The sequence below is a fragment of the Bufo gargarizans genome, chromosome 5 (assembly GCF_014858855.1).
Source record: "Bufo gargarizans isolate SCDJY-AF-19 chromosome 5, ASM1485885v1, whole genome shotgun sequence".
Classification (NCBI taxonomy): domain Eukaryota; kingdom Metazoa; phylum Chordata; class Amphibia; order Anura; family Bufonidae; genus Bufo; species Bufo gargarizans.
The window spans coordinates 354,580,078-354,597,551 of NC_058084.1; the positions used below are offsets into that span (position 1 = coordinate 354,580,078).

At 46.7% G+C, this 17,474-nt stretch overlaps 1 protein-coding gene across 2 annotated transcripts in view; it reads right to left on the reverse strand.

The window, feature by feature from the left end:
• Positions 1-14,803, reverse strand: part of DCDC2 (doublecortin domain containing 2) — a 137,568-nt gene extending 122,765 nt beyond the window's left edge. For both annotated transcript variants that reach the window (XM_044295235.1, XM_044295234.1), the window contains exons 1-2: positions 14,246-14,803; positions 2,801-2,852 (exon numbers count right to left, since the gene is read on the reverse strand). In XM_044295235.1, coding sequence (XP_044151170.1) covers positions 2,801-2,852; positions 14,246-14,658 — 465 coding nt within the window. In that variant the 5' untranslated portion in view covers positions 14,659-14,803. The remainder of the gene's footprint in view (positions 1-2,800; positions 2,853-14,245) is intronic.
• Positions 14,804-17,474: the final 2,671 nt, after the last annotated feature.

Consider the following 17,474-nt stretch of genomic DNA (forward strand, 5'->3'; position numbering starts at 1 on the left):
GAGCGGACCGACGAACGCTAGTGTGAAAGTAGCCTAAGACTGTCTGCATTTTCAGTTTAGAACCTGCTCCTACTGGCAGTAATGCAAGTGCAAATTGTGTCTGGTTATTTAAATGTTATATAATGTTACTTGAGGCACTGTAGTTTTCTATGAATACGTCAGGGTTAACAATCCTAAGTATGCCCTTGTAGGAACCTGGGAGACGACTTAGGTCAATACAAGCTCAGTGAGAGGAGCAACGTGCGCTCACTCCTCAGAGGACTAGGCCTACATGCCAGACAGTCACTATCTCTGGGAGATCCAAAGAGAGAAAACCATCCATACTTTAAAGAGAGAGAGAGAGAGATAAAGAGATAATGGAAGAACTAGAAAGTCCACAATCTGCATGGCCAAGCACTGGAGTCAGTCAGTAAGCTATTCGCTGTTTAAAGGGGTTATCCAATTTCACAAACGGCTCCCCCCCCCATGTGCTGGGCCCCTTACAGGTAATATACTTACCCCGCTCCCTGCGCCACTCCTGGTCCCCCGCATCACCGCTGCTGCCTCTCCCTGTACATGGATGAAAACATCCGGTGTCGGGGGGGAGCAGCCAATGGCAGGCGGGGACGGGGACTAGCCTCCCTAGCATCACGGGTGACGGTAGGGAAACTCATCCCCATCCCTGCCTGCTATTGGCTGCTTCCCCCGACACCGGATGTTTTCATCCGTGTACAGGGAGAAGCAGCAGCAGCGGTGCGGGGACCAGGAACGGCGCAGGAAGAGGGGTAAGTATATTACCTGTAAGAGGCCCAGCACATTGGGGCGGGGGGCTGTTTTTGAAATTGGATAACCCCTTAAAGGCCAATAAAGACTTTACTGCAGTGAGAGGGACATTGCTTAGACACCCTTCACACTTTAACATTGTCCTAGCCAGCCATATCTTAATCCTGTACCCCTCAGCTGGGAATTACAGGCAAGTTTTGCAAGAACCTTACTGCCAGCCTTAGATTCTGCAGAAAGTGACTTTGGAAAGATAGACAGTAGGATTACTACGACGCCGATCTTAGCCTTTATCCAATCCATACATCATTATCATAGAAGATTTGCAATGTGAATTGTTTGGAACTGTGCTTAATACCGTTGCATGTACTACTTCTCCCATTCTGCATTTAGTAAAGAGAGACATCTATTTTCTTATATATTCCTACTACAATGGTCAAAAAGACCTACCCTGTGTACCCAGTTATAAGCAAGCGAAAATAAATCCTCACTTCACATATATATCATATCTGATCCATTTAAAATTAACCCAAAAAAACATCAAATACATTTTAGAATATTCAACTCAACTGCCCTTTCGGGCATTTTAAACATCATGGGACCAGGTTAGCCAATCAGGGCTGGGATTCCCTTTCCCTAGTGATGTCACTCCTGACACCATTAGAACCAACCAATCCCCTTGGGGAATTCCTCTGTTTCACATTAGAGGGATTCCCTATAACAGAAAACATATGCTAACTATTACGGAGGGATATATACCACTATAAATCAACTACCATGACAGGGTTTTAAATCTAAATCTATTTTTACCCCTGTCGATGGTAAAGTATCCAGATGATGGATCCATTCTACCTCGGATCTCAATGCGTGGCGTTTCCAACCCCAGAATGGCTTATGGCAGATTGGTAATTACAGAGCTGGGGCTGGGACAAAGGCACATGAAGTCAGGATTAGATATGTCCAGATAGAGGGAAGCCTCGGAAGTTAGAGGGGCATTCCCATCTCAGACAATGATGACATAATGCTAGGATATGCCATCAATGTGTTCCACCTCTTGGACCTGCTCCTATATCCGCCCCCAAAGAAAAGAAGGGAGCACTGCACAAGCGCAGTCACCCTACGTTCACCGCTATGGGAATCCTGAAAACAGCCAAGCGTTGGCTCGACTATTTCCCAAAGCGGTGAATGGAAAGGTGGCCGTGCATGCACAGGGCGTTCTGCGGGGCTCGGCTGTTTTTGGAACCCCCATAGCAATGAACGGAGAGTGGTCACACTTGCACAGTGCGCTCTCCTTCACTTTGGGGTCCCCATTCTGGAGAGAGGTAGGACCTGCACCTATCTGACACTGATGGCATATCCTAGCGATGGGTATAACTTTAATTTTCAATTAAACTGTGCCCCCTGCTTGCTGCCCGGCGGTCACCCATCCCCTCATACTGGCCCCGCACTGGACCTCTGGCCGCTACATAATTGTTAGGTTAGTTACACTGTCTTTTTAAGGCTTTGTAAGAACCAAAGTATAAAATATATGAGCTCAATCAGATTTGGGTAAAGGGGTTGTCTCACTTCAGCAGGTGGCATTTATCATGCAGAGAAAGTTAATACAAGGCACTTACTAATGTATTGTGATTGTCCATATTGCCTCCTCTGCTGGCTGGATTCATTTTTCCATCACATTATACACTGCTTGCTTCCATGGTTACAGACCACCCTGCAATCCAGCCGTGGTGGCCACGTTTGCACACTATAAGAAAAGGTGCACTTCTGCGGTCCTTGCCATCAGAGAGGTCAGCGTTTTTCTCTATAGTGTACAAACACGACCACCTCTGCTGGATTACAGGGTGGTCGTAACCCCAGGAAACGAGCAGTGTAGAATGTGATGGAAAAATGACTCCAGCCAGCAAAGGAGGCAATATGGACAATCACAATACATTAGTAAGTGCCTTGCATTAACTTTCTCTACATGATAAATGGTATTTCCTGAAGAGAAACAACCCCTTTAACATAATGTTACAAAGAACTGAAACTAATAAATCATTACCTGGCTCATGGGGTCTACAGACTTTTTCTTGTTCTCTCCGATATGAATGTAGCTGAAAAATAATAAAAATGTTTTATAGCAATCTGACATATCATTCAGTCCTATTACCATATACACTAGATAACATATATGTAAAAGACATATGGGGTCATTTATCAAACTGGTGTAAAGTAGAACTGGCTTAGTTGCCCATAGCAACCAATTAGATTCCATCTTTCATTTTCCAAAGGGGCTGTCAAAAATGAAAGGTGGAATCTGATTGGTTGCTATGGGCAACTAAGCTAGTTCTACTTTACACCAGTTTGATAAATCTCCCCATAGTCTTGTAGTTGAATATACAACATGAAACAATTCTTGCATTCAATTCTGGATCGTCTCCACTTAGAATTCTGCATCGTGATGTTCCCCTGTTCTTCCTCCTGAATATTTAGGAATAAACTGGCCACTGGGTGTTACCAATCCCTTGTCAAAGGGGCGTGTCCCAAGCGGTCTGATACATTATCGGTTTGTGTAGGTAAACATCCCCAACTGAAAAAACCTAGTTGTTTCATTATTAATAAATGAGGAGGAATAACAGAAGAGAGAAGACAGGGTCTCTTTAAAAGGGTTATTAATGTCAAAAATGAAAATCCAGTTGCTGTGCTAGATTTATTCCTGCTAGAGAGTTGGGGTATGTCCTTCCTGCTGCAGCTAAGGGGGTGTGCCCTTTATGCTGCAGCTCCCTCCCTATCGCAGCAAAGGGGGTGTGCCCTTTATGCTGCAGCTCCCTCCCTATCGCAGCTAAGGAGGCGTGCCCTTTATGCTGCAGCTCCCTCCCTATCGCAGCTAAGGGGGTGTGCCCTTTATGCTGCAGCTCCCTCCCTATCGCAGCTAAGGCGGTGTGTCAGTTCTGCTGCAGCTCTCTTTCCGTAACTGTCACAGCTTCTAACAGCTGAAGGCTAGAACTGAGCATGTGCGTCCACCTCAGCAATGTCACTGAGGTGGTCACAGAAATAAGGAAAAGAAGAAACAGCAGGTGGCGCTATACAGATCCATTTTATTGAATAACTCAGTGGCTACACTTCATTTTTTGATTACTGTGGATGAAATTACAAACGTATTCAAATCCAGGTGAATTTTCAATACAGCATCAATAGGCACATCATTTTGCACGTGTTTATCTACATTCTGAACTCGCTGTAATGAAAGTCCTCGTGCCCGGCACTGATTTACGGCAGCAGATCACTAGGCTAATAAACAGCAGGCAGTTCCAACACGCAGAGCTGCTGCAGTGTAAAGTATGGAGAAGGAACAGATCAGCAGCCTGAGCCTCAGATAAGGCATAAGATCATACTACTGTACCTCAGACTCTATACAGACTGCGCAGCCAAGCTGTACGCCGATCATACCTCTGCTGGAACGGAGCAGATCTACAGCTAACCTATATATATTACCTACAGACAGCGACTGATTTATAATGAGACCCTGAAGGTATGTTCACACACGGGCAGATCTGTCGCAGACATTTCTGCAATTCCATACAAATGAAAGAGGTTGTTTCTGCAGCGGGTAGATGGGTATCTGCAAACCCTGTCCAGATGATTGCGGAGATTTCTGCAACGGTTCTGAACCGTAAATGTCAACGTAAAGGCGCAAACTCTCATTCATCAGGTATTGTTCTACGTCCCATTGGGTGACCACAAATGACAAACCGACAGTCAGAGCTCCTAAAAGCCTGCAAACATCTTGCCATTTATTAAGAGACTCGGTTATTTGCTCAGGACTTCAGATCTTTCAGGCTCTTCATCAGCAATGACCAGAACAAAGGTGACAAATGACTTCTCTTACACTGGGCCGCTCTGGTTATACCGCATTACTGTGGGCACAGATTTACTGCCAGCTTTGTGTAGCCTGAGAGTCTGAAAGGAAGGTGGCTTCCAGGGAATGAAACTATGTATTTCATCCGTATTTATTGTGTCTTTAATGCTTCCCTGATCTGCGAGTTTACGTTTTTTCATTTTCTACTCCCCACCTTCCCAGAGCCATAACTTTTAAAATTTTCTATTCATATATTTTTGCAGGACAAGTTGTACTTTCAATTGCACACAATGAAATGGAAGCTGCATATAAATACCAAATGGAGTGGAATGGGAAGGGGGGGGGACATAATTCTGCAATTTTATGAATTAATAAATAATAATAATATGCATTGATATAGCGCCACCATATTCCGCAGCAGCTTTCAAATTCATAGGGTTCATGTACAAAAAAAATGTAACTGGCTAATATACAACTGAAACACTAGGAGTCAGGGCCCTGTTCGCAAGAGCTTACAATCTATGGCATTCTCTATGCAGTAAAAATGACCTGTTCCCTTCATTCTCTGGGTCAGTACAATGACAGCAATACCACATAAAAACTTTATTTTTTTTATTATGAATTCAGACACCTATCACTTTTTATATTTATGACACAAAAAATTAAACCAATTATATAAAAAAGGGGCACAGGTGCACGCTGACCTGGCTGCAACACAATGCGTAGAACTACAAGTAGCAGCACACTGCTTAAAGGGTTTCTGTCACCCCCCCCAAAAGTCATTTTTAATTTTTGGGCTAATTAAAATCCTTATAGTGCGATTATTCAATATATAGGGCTCTTACCTTTTTCTGTGGCTTAGTTTCTTTAAAAACTGCACTTTTATAATATGTTAATTACCTCTCTACCAGCAAGTAGGGCAGTTACTTGCTGGTAGCCGCCGCATCCTCCTTTAAAAAAAACGCCCCCTCCTCCTGTTGATTGACAGGGCCAGCGAGCGCTCTCCTCCTCCGGCTGGCCCTGTCTGCAATTCAAATCCCGCGCCTGCGCCTTACGTGTCTTGATTCGGCGCAGGCGCTCTGAGAGAAGGACGCTCGCTTCCTCAGCACTCCCTCAGTGCGCCTGCGCCGATGACATCACCTCTAAACCCGAAAGAGAAGACGTCATCGGCGCAGGCGCACTGAGGAAGTGCTGAGGAAGCGAGCGTCCTCCTCTTAGTGCGCCTGCGCCGACTGAAGACCGGTACGGCGCAGGCGTGGGATTTGAATTGCAGACAGGGCCAGCCGGAGGAGGAGAGCGCTCGCTGGCCCTGTCAATCAACAGGAGGAGGGGGCGTTTTTTTTAAAGGAGGATGCGGTCGGCTACCAGCAAGTAACCGCCCTACTTGCTGGTAAGTGGTAATAAACATATTATAAAAGTGCAGTTTTTAAAGAAACTAAGCCACAGAAAAAGGTAAGAGCCCTATATATTGAATAATCGCACTATAAGGATTTTAATTAGCCCAAAATTGAAAAATGACAAGGTACCTAGTCTATATGCCAATGAGCAGTTAAGTGCACCGAGGGACTCTGTGCACCCTTAGGCCCCTTTCACACGGGCGAGTATTCCACGCGGATGCGATGCGTGAGTTGAACGCATTGCACCCGCACTGAATCCCGACCCATTCATTTCTATGGGGCTATTCACATGAGCGGTGATTTTCATGCGTGAAAATCGCAGCATGCTCTATTTTGTGCGTTTTTCACGTAACGCAGGCCCCATAGAAATGAATGGGGTTGCGTGAGAATCGCAAGCATCCGCAAGCAAGTGCGGATGCGGTGCGATTTTCACGCACGGTTGCTAGGAGACGATCGGGGTGGAGACCCAATCATTATTATTTTCCCTTATAACATGGTTATAAGTGAAAATAATAGCATTCTGAATACAGAATGCATAGTAGAATAGCGCTGGAGGGGTTAAAAAAATATAAAAAATGATTTAACTCACCTTAATCCACTTGATCGCGTAGCCCGGCATCTCCTTCTGTCTTCATCTTAGCTGTGCGGGGGAACAGCACCTATGGTGACATCACTCCGGTCATCACATGATCCCTCACCATGGTAAAAGATCATGTGATGGATCATGTGATGGATCATGTGATGACCGGAGTGACGTCACCACAGGTCCTGTTACTGCACACAGCTAAGATGAAGACAGAAGGAGATGCCGGCTGCGCCATCAAGTGGATTAAGGTGAGTTAAATAATTTTTATTTATTTTTTTAACCCCTCCAGCACTATTGTACTATGCATTCAGTAATCAGAATGCTATTATTTTCCCTTATAACCGTGTCATAAGGGAAAATAATACAATCTACAGAACACCGATACCAAGCCCGAACTTCGCGATTTTTCTCACGCGAGTGCAAAACGCATTACAATGTTTTGCACTCGCGTGGAAAAATCGTGCGTGTTCCCGCAACGCACCCGCACATTTTTCCGCAACGCCCGTGTGAAAGAGGCCTTACTCTTACTTGTTCCTCTGTCAGCCCCTCCTTCTCCTTCTTGATTGACAGAGCCAGGTTTCTGCATAATCATCTCACCTGGCCATGTCATTCAAGAAGGTAAGGCAGGGGCTGGCAGAGAAACCAGGAGGCACAAGGGTGCACAGACTGGCTTGGACCCGCCCTCGGTGCACTTAACTGCTCATTTACATACGGATGAAAAGTTATTTTTCTCCAGAATGAATGGATCGCTAAATGAAAGGTATCATTACATTCCTCAGAGCTAGTCCTACGAGGGCATGTGTCTGGTTTAAAGGGGTTGTTCGGGTTCAGAGCTGAACCCAGTTATAACCCCTTCTTCCCCCACTTAGCCCCTCTGACATGAGCATCAGAGTATTTCATGCTCTTATACTCTCCCTTGCCCTGCGCTGAATCGTGCAGGGCAAGGGCTTTTTCATTAGATCCGGTGACATACCGGGTCTCTGCTAGGCAAAGGCTTCCGCCTAGCAGTGAGCCCGGTGATGTCACCGGAATTAATGGGCGGGCAGCGCTAAAGCCCACCCATTAGTGCCAGTGACGTCACCGGGAACACTGCTGGGCGGAAGCCTTCGACTTGCAGTGTAATAATGTAAACAAGAAAGCCAGTGGCGTAACTAGAGGTCTATGGGCCCCAGGGCAAACTTTGGATTGGGGCCCCCCAACCCCATTACCCCTCCTTCCGCCGCTCGCTCTGTATATATATCATTTGGCCCCCACCCAGATTATATATATTTCAGATATTCAAAAGTTCACACATCCAGCTCACCTTATTCACAAATGCTCCGCGTCCTCGGAATGAACAGGTAGTCCTTGGAACATTAGAAAGAAAGGTTTCCGGCACTGTAATGTTTTTCAGTAAAATCTTCCTCTTTATTGACGTAACATTAATCCATATACAGACAAATGCTCAGTTACGACAGTGTGTCCGAAACGCGTAAACTATCGCATGGTTTAAGGATTTGTCTGTATATGGATTAACGTTACGTCAATAAAGAGGAAGATTTTACTGAAAACATTACAGTGCAGGAAACCTTCCTTTCTAATATATATATTTAATTTGGCCCCCACCCAGACTGTATATATTTAATTTGGCCCCAACCCAGACTGTATATATTTCATTTGGCCCCCACCCAGACTGTAAATATTTCACAAGGCACCCACCCAGACTGTAAATATTTCACAAGGCCCCCATCCAGACTGTATATATTTAATTTGGCCCCCACCAAGACTATATATATTTCACTTGGCCCCCACCCAGACTATATATATTTCATTTGGCCCCCATCCAGACTGTATATATTTAATTTGGCCCCCACCAAGACTATATATATTTCACTTGGCCCCCACCCAGACTATATATATTTCATTTGGCGCCCACCCAGACTGTATATATTTCATTTGGCCCCCACCCAGACTAAATATATTTCACTTGGCCCCCAGACTGTATATATTTCATTTGGCCCCCACCCAGACTGTATATATATCATTTGGACCCCACCCAGACTGTATATATTTCACTTGGCCCCCACCCAGACTGTATATATTTCATTTGGACCCCACCCAGACTATATATATTTCATTTGGCCCCCACCCAGACTGTATATATTTCATTTTGACCCCTGTATATAGTTGGATGATTGGCTGCCCCTGCTTCCCTCTCACTCTGTATAGATTATATTTTTGTGGCCCCCTCTTATATGGCTGGTGCGGGCCCCCCTTTTTAAATTCAGTTCATAGGGCCACTGCCATGTGCCCCCAGTATGGCACAGCCCCTGCCAGGCTGCCACCCTCTCTGTGTAGATTTTATTTTATTTTTGTGCCCCCCAACCCTTTCTAAATTCAATTCATAGTGCCAGGTGCTCCCAGTATGGTGCGCAGCATGTGCATACCTAAAAAAATTATAAAAAATACTTACCTCTGCTCTGCTCTGCTCTGTTCTGTGTTTGGTCATCCCGTCTCAATGGCTGCATCATCACGTCTTCCCGTGAGACCCATGACCTCCAGTACAGGGTCTAGCCGACATTGAGCAGAAAGGGTGTATGTATGGGCATGGGCGCAGCAGCACTTACTTTTTAAATAAACAGAGCAAAGCGGAAGGATACTAGGCTGGCTAAAAGCACTTATGGCCCCCCCCCCCCGCCGGGCCTGGTCGCACCCTCTGTGACCGCGATCGTTACGACCCTGAAAAAAGCCCTTGTTCTGCGTGATGCAGTGCAGGGCAAGGGAGAGCATCGGAGCAGTCATGTCCGAGGGGTGAGTGGGGGAAGGGGATATGTCCGGGTTCAGCTCTGAACCTTTAACAATTAATGTCCTGCTGACAGACTCCCTTTAAAACAATCCTTTTTAGAATGAGACTACTGCATGTGCCACCCATGGAAATGAGGATATGCCTAAACTGGTTTGGACAAAATACTGGAGAGCGGAGGATCCCAACCTTCTCTATGTTCTGAGCCACATTCAACGTTCAGTGATGGTCGGGAGCAACAGGCAATTCAAAAATAGAGAAAAATTTTGAATGTGGAGAAATGAAAAACAAGAAATTGCTGATAAACATGAAATTTAACACTATTATTATACCATCCAAATTGGCACAGTTCGGTGGCAAATCTGGGATAGGTCTGCAACAATAGGTCGCCAATTGCCAGTACATATGGTCATAACTCAGGACTCCTATGGCGAGCCTCCTGAGCTACTGGTTGGGGACCGTTGCCTATATCATAGAAAATAACCCAAAAGTTCCTATTGCAGATTTCTAGGTACAATGGCTACTTGATGCCTGGGACTGACTCAGCCGTTCCCTAAGAGGAGTTTGCATTGCTAGATTATGGTGCATGTGGGCTGAAGAACGCCTTCCCCTTGGGTATTCATCCAAGTATGGAACAGGGGCGCAAGGGAAGACACAAGACTGAAAAATATAAAGAAAGTGGTGGTGAACGAGATGGCAGGAAAGTGTGCAGATATTTGTACAGGACAGCTGACTAGGTGACCAAAAAGCTCTTCTCAGCCTCCAGAATGGCTACCTAGGACTGAATGTCCAGTCCCAGCTTCCAGTAGGAAGTACGGCTCTGGAGCACTAAATAATAAAGTGAAATAGAGTGTACTGTCGATCTACATGTGGATCACCTCTAACTGCTTGGCCGCACCTGAACTTGCCAGGCTGCGCCTGTACATGGTTTCCAAAACACATAGGGGGTCATTTACTAAGACTAGAGGTCTCAGATTCCCCCCCTTCACTGACATAAGATAAGTGTAATTTAAGACGAGTCATGCACCTCTTCAGAAATTAGGCAAATCTACGGAAGTCCATTGTGCCTGGAGTAAATACTGGCTGGCTGGAGTCGTTTTTTTGGCATACACAACCTAAAACAGGTCGTACGACTGAATAGCTGCACAGCCAGTCAAAAAGGGACTATTTTTAGGACTAATAACATAGTCACAAGTCCCTTAATAAATGACCCCCATAGTATGTACTGGTACCAGACGGAAAGTCCAAATGCAGCCCGGCAATTAGTGGTGATCCTCATGCGGATCCTGCTACTGGGCCGCATTGTGCAAGGGCAGCCATAGAAAATAAAGAATATTCATAGCCTGAAGAAACATATAATTTGTGTGGAGATGGACGCCTTGCCCTAGTCTACCATAATATCCACATATGACATGCCACTGATTGAGTGACAAATGACAATTCCACATATGTAACGTTTTTGACAACTGCACCATATGGGCCTATCACATTGACCAATAAGGGACACAAAACCTATAAAAAACAATACAAATGTATATCACACAGGCCGACCGGCTGAGGCCATAGTCTTTACTATTCTGAACTCTTAGAAAACGGTCAGGTTTCCTGATACAGTTTTGGAATCCAAAAGAAGGAGTGAATTCAAGTCATTTCTGTCATCTACTGCGTCAGGAAACCCCGGGCGGCGATCAAGGAACACTCACAAATAAAAAAAAACGACTAAAAACTAAATGGAAATAAATTTCCATTTGTGGATTGTGGCAACATATTTCTGCGCCGCACAGATGCCTAGGGTGAATTAGGCCTCCTGCACACGAACGTGTGCTTACCGTTGCCGTATTCGGATCCGCAATACACGGGTGCCGTTCCGTGGCCATTCCGCATCACGGATGTGGACCCATTCACTTCAATGGGTCTGCAAATCCTGAGATGCGGAATGGTGCAGAACGGAAGCACAGAACGGAACCCTACAGGAGCACTACAGGAGCACCGTACTTCCGTTCCGGACGCATTAAAGTGAATGGGTCCGCGATCCGCTGCGGCTGCCCCACGGGGCGCACACGTTCGTGTGCAGGAGGCATTATGGGGAGGTCGTTCTGATAGGGGCCATAATCATAGGGGGTAACGTATCAAGATGTACATTTTTTACCTTCTAACCTTTCAGAGTTTCTGACTGGTTTGAAGTCACTTTTTTGTGACACATTCAAAAAAATGTTGCACGTCATTTGTTAAAGAGTCACTGGGGGTCATTTATGAGAAGAGCGTCCTTTTACGCTGGTCTTTGCTGTCCCCTGCGTTGCTGGAGGATGCAATCATTTATGAGGAGGCACACCTTGTCACAAACTGGCAGTCAGTCCACCGAATTCGAAAACTACTCCAATCACTGACTGGAGTAGTTTTCAATCAACATTTGTGACTGTTTCCAGGCCTAAATGTTAGTGAATTTTCCCCGGCCCCCACCACTCCCCATTGGCAAGAAAGGCATAAAAATGCATTTGCAAAAAAATTTGGTCGCACTGATGTTTAAAAAGTCTCAAAATGAAGTCTTGCAACTTTTTTTTATGCCCAACACTGGCATAGCCTTCTTAGTAAATGACCCCCACTGTTTTTTTGTAAAACTTTTAGTATGTCAAAGAGACATATGAAAAGTGGGCGTCCAAGCACTGAGGCGCCCACTGATTGCCAAGACCAGGAGAGAGAGCTGCTGGCATATACAGCTCCCTCTCCTCGCTACAGAGGATGGCACTGAGATGGGCCCATAGACTTCTATTGGGTGGTCTCCTGCAGTGAGGAAAGAGCACAATATACAGGGGTGGACCACCAATGAGGCCAGGTGAGGCCATCGCCTCAGGCAGCACCAGTTAGGGGCAGCTGAAGGAAAGGGGTTAGGTTAAGGAATTAGCATTGGGGGGGTGGGCGCCATTTCAGTTTTGGCCTCAGGCAGCAGAAAGGCTAGGTGCACCCCTGACAATATGCGAGAGCTTCTCTCTCCTTGTTCCAGTGATCGTGGGGGTCTCGGCGCTTAGACCCCCAATGATTAAAACTTTTGACATGTTTCTATAAAAAGTTTCACCAGGCATCACCAGCATTACATGGCGAATTCTTGGTCTAATGCCTAATCTTATTTATTACCGAGGATCGGTCAGTTTGCACTCTGTCTGGGGACTGGAGGGCACTTGTGACTTTTTGGGGATTTTCTTTGTAACAATTTGCAATGATAAATCAGGCTAAGGGCTAATGCCGACAACCATGGCTTTTCGCCACATCCGATTCACAGTTTTTGCAGGTTGGATATGGCCGCATTCGCTTGAAAGGGGTCGCAAAAGATGTGGACAGGCCACCGTGTCTGTCTGGGCATTACGCAGCACCGAAAAAAAAAAAAATAGGACATGTCCTATCCCTGTCCGTTTTGCAGACAAGGGTAGGACAGTTGTACAGAGGGCAGGACCTGACGTTCCATGGAATATGGAACGCACACAGCCTGTATCCATGTTTTGCTGTCCCGCAAGAACGGCAACAGTCACGTGCATGAGACCTAAAAATGTCGTTCCACCCAAAAAACATCTGTCCGCCCTTTAGTAACTAAAAACTGCTGAGCATGGCACCAATCACACCAAAAGTGGCACAAATGCCTAATGCCTCGCCCAATGAGGAAAAATCACATACAAACAGCAAAACAGACACAACCATCAATTAGCTGGCGAGGATCCTCTCCTGCGCAGTCCCATGTCACACAGGACCCAGGCCGGGCTCCTACTGTCTGCGGAGATACAATGTAACAAAAAGTAACACTGTGTTCCCCCAAACCATGAACTTTCTGCAGCAAACCGTGCGACCAGTGCAGAGATTTATCAATCTGATTTTCCCGCCATCCTTCCATAAAAGCAGTTACTGCGCGATGTATGATACGCTATAACTACATACGGGTATCACACATACACACCAGCAAATATCCCCCAATGTCAGACAGGTTTCATGCCTGTGTATAGATAATGCAGGGGTACAGTAGATGACCACGCTCACACAATGCCACCATACGATGCCATGCAGTCACACACTGTGGATCCCTGGATGTCACGTTTTGTTATCTTTTGGTAGATCTGTGACAATCAGATGCCACAGAAATCGACATAAATGAATAGAAAACTTGGGGCTACAGGGTACCCCAAGAGGTGGGAGTCCTGGCAGTGAGATAGAGCTACCACAGGAACCAGCGCGCGATGTGCACCCAGCCTGGGAGGGCAGGGAAGTCACATACCAGGTACTAGGACCACACTGCACAAGTCCCTGCCAGTCTACTACATTCTATTCTGCTACTGGATCTACTATATACTATTCTACTACTGGATCTACACTGGATCTACTATATACTATTCTACTACTGGATCTACACTCAATCTACTATATACTATTCTACTACTGGATCTACTATATATGATTCCACTTCTGGATCTACTATATACTTTCTATTACTGGATCTACTGTATATGATTCCACTTCTGAATATACTATATACTTTCTACTACTGGATCTACTATAAATGATTCTACTCCTGGATCTACTATATACTTTCTATTACTGGATCTACTATATATGATCCCATTCCTGGATCTACTATATACTTTCTATTACTGGATCTACTGTATATGATTCCACTTCTGAATCTACTATATATGATTCTACTCCTGGATTTACTATACACTTTCTATTCCTGGATCTACTATATATGATCCCATTCCTGGATCTACTATATATGATCCCATTCCTGGATCTACTATATATGATCCCACTCCTGGATCTACTATATATGATCCCATTCCTGGATCTACTATATATGATCCCATTCCTGGATCTACTACACACGTTCTCGCCCTGACACTTACTCCAGCCTCTTGAAGCTCTCCTTCCCTCCGGCCACGTAGTATTCTCCGGGCTGCAGCTCCTCCAGAGAGGTGACCCGGTGCCCATGTCTCGGGGTGTAAATGTTCCGTACTGCCCCGAAGGGCGCCTGCACCTTGCCAGTCACATCCTTCAGGAAGATGTCGAAGCTGCCCACCCGCTTCTCATGGATCAGCATGCGGCGGCCGCGGTAGAAGAGGTCCCCATTCCTGTACACGTGCACGGCTTTCACCGCAGGCTGCTGCACCAGGGGGGCTAGACTGCGCCCCCCATTGACTGCGGCTGGTACTGGCTCCATTACTCCGGCCGATAAATGGACGGAGATCGTGTCAATGCCTGCCGGGCTCTCCGGTGAGTCTAGGTGCTGCAGCTGGGTCTCAGTACTGCCCTCCAGCATGTGTCAGCGCCCTCTGATCTCTGTGACCTCTGCGGAGTCCCTCACTACATCGCATCACTACACACAACCAGAACCTCCTGTGCCCATTGTACGTGCAGCCTGATGCCACCCTTCTGGACGGAGCAGTGCCACCTGCTGCGCCCTCCTCCTCCTGACCACACCTGCCGATCACTCAGCCGTCACCTCCCCCTCCCCGCATTACTACTATTCGGTGTTTCGTGATGCTTTCCGTGGTCGCCACGGTAACCGCACAGGAGTGACCACGTGATGCGCTGCTGGTCACGCCCCCGCCATGTGCCTCCCCAGCCTGCGTGCTCCTGCATACATTGCGGAGACCCGGACTCTGGAGCCTCACTGTCCAGTACTAGGAGGAGGAGAAGAGGTATTATTACTATCAGTAGTATTATTACCGCTACTAGAATAATTAGTATTACCAGCTCTAAACTTTGAATGAAAGTAAGCAGGGACCATTCCTGTGGTCAGACAAAATAGGGCCCTGGGCGAAATTAAAAGCGGGCCCCAAATTCTGAAGTACTGTATCAACAGTCACATTTATTCACGACGCAAGCGGCGAAGTCCCCGCCGTGGCCCACGATTGGTTGCAGGCAGCGTCAAAATGGATGATGAGATCCAGGGACCTGGGCAGAGCCGAGAGCCAGTGTCAGGAAGCAGGTCAGGCCCAGTTCACACTTCAGTCGTTTGGTCAGTTATTTCCATCAGAGACTGTGAGCCCAAACCTGTAGTGAAGCCTACACAGAGATAAGGTATTCCTCCTGTTCAGTGGCGTCTCTAGCTTTCAAATCTTGGGGGGGCACACTGGGGGCCAGGACAAAAGTAGGGGGGGCAGCTATAACAACGATATATTTACACAAGTACGCTCAGAAATGCCGCGATACTTTACCCAATACCTAAAACCGCAACAGGGAATATAAAGTCCTGCTGTCTGTGGTTTTAAAAATAAATTAAAAAAATCACTCAGATTTCAACATGTCCTAGCTGCCTGTGGATGACACTTTTATAGGGAGGGGGATCTGTGGATGACACTGCTATGGGGGGGATCTGTGAATGACACATACCGTATATAGCATCTTATGCTATATGTGTCATCCACAGATCCACCCCATGACTGTGTCATCCCCATTTCCCCCTCTATAACAGTGTCATACACAGATCTCCCTCCCCGCCACTCACAGGAGTGTACATTTGACATTTCTAAACTGTAATCCATATCTTGCAGTAACTAACTTTAAATCCGGATTCAGCGGCCGCTCATCTCTACTAGTACCTTAACCGTACACCACTCGGCTAGCTTTGGTAACAGGGCCAGGCTACAGCCTACAGGTCACTGCCTGTTAGTTGTTACCGAGCGAGTGCTGATTTCTGGAGGTCAGAGGATACGGATTAGGGCTCTTTCACACCTGCGTTCTTGTCTTCCGGCATAGAGTTCCGTCGTCGGGGCTCTATGCCGGAAGAATCCTGATCAGGATTATCCCCATGCATTCTGAATGGAGTGAAATCCAAAAATTCCGGAACGGAACGTTTTTTGGCCGGAGAAAATACCGCAGCATGCTGCGCTTTTTGCTCTGGCCCAAAAAACTGAAGACTTGCCGCAAGGCCGGATCCGGAATGAATGCCCATTGAAAGGCATTGATCCGGATCCGGCCTTAAGCTAAACGTTGTTTCGGCGTATTGCCGGATACGACGTTTAGCTTTTTTACAATGGTTCCCATGGCTGCCGGGACGTCCTGGCAGCCATGGTAAAGTGTAGTGGGGAGCAGTATACTTACCATCCGTGCGGCTCCAGGGGCACTCCAGAGTGACGTCAGGGCGCCCCACGCGCATGGATGACGTGATCGCATGGCACGTCATCCATGCGCATGGGGCGCTCTGACGTCATTCTGGAGCTGCCCCGGGAGCCGCACGGATTGTAAGTATACCGCTCCCCCGCTCCTACTATCGCAACCAGGACTTTAATAGCGTCCTGGCTGCCATGGTAACACTGAAAGCATTTTGAAGACGGATCCGTCTTCAAATGCTTTCAGTACACTTGCGTTTTTCCGGATCCGGCGTGTAATTCCGGCAAGTGGAGTACACGCCGGATCCGGACAACGCAAGTGTGAAAGAGCCCTTACAGTTTAGAAGAAATGTACACTCCTGTGAGCGGTCCAGTGGCGGATCCAGAGCCTGGTCTCGGGAGCGGCACTTCCAGATTATTTTCTGTCCGCCACCACAGAACAAGGGTGCTTATAGAACAGACTACACAGTGTAAAGGTATACTGTATATTGTGTGGCACAGTGTAGAGGTATACTGTATATTGTGTGGCACAGTGTAGAGGTATACTGTATACTGTGTGGCACAGTGTAGCGGTATACTGTACATTGTGTGGCACAGTGTAGCGGTATACTGTACATTGTGTGGCACAGTGTAGCGTTATACTGTACAGTTGTGGGGCACAGTGTAGGCTATATGTGTATAACAAACATATTTCACATGAAAACTTACAATTACTTGGCTTGGCCTTTGGGGATCTCGGACACCACTTCACCACACTTGGCCGGGGGCTCAGCGGAGCTGATGTTCTGTTTCATCCTAATAAGAAAGATTTCATAATAAGGATTTGGAGAAGGGGCAGAGGGACAGCAGAGCAGGGAGAGGCTGGTGCTGCTACTAGGGGGTCATACCATGGGGGAGTAATAAAGCCCACCATCAGGGGCGTAGCTAGAAATGACTGGGCCCCATAGCAAAAAAAATTATGGGCCCCCCCTCCCGGATCTCCCACCCCCACATACCTATTGGACCTCCCACCCCTTCCAGA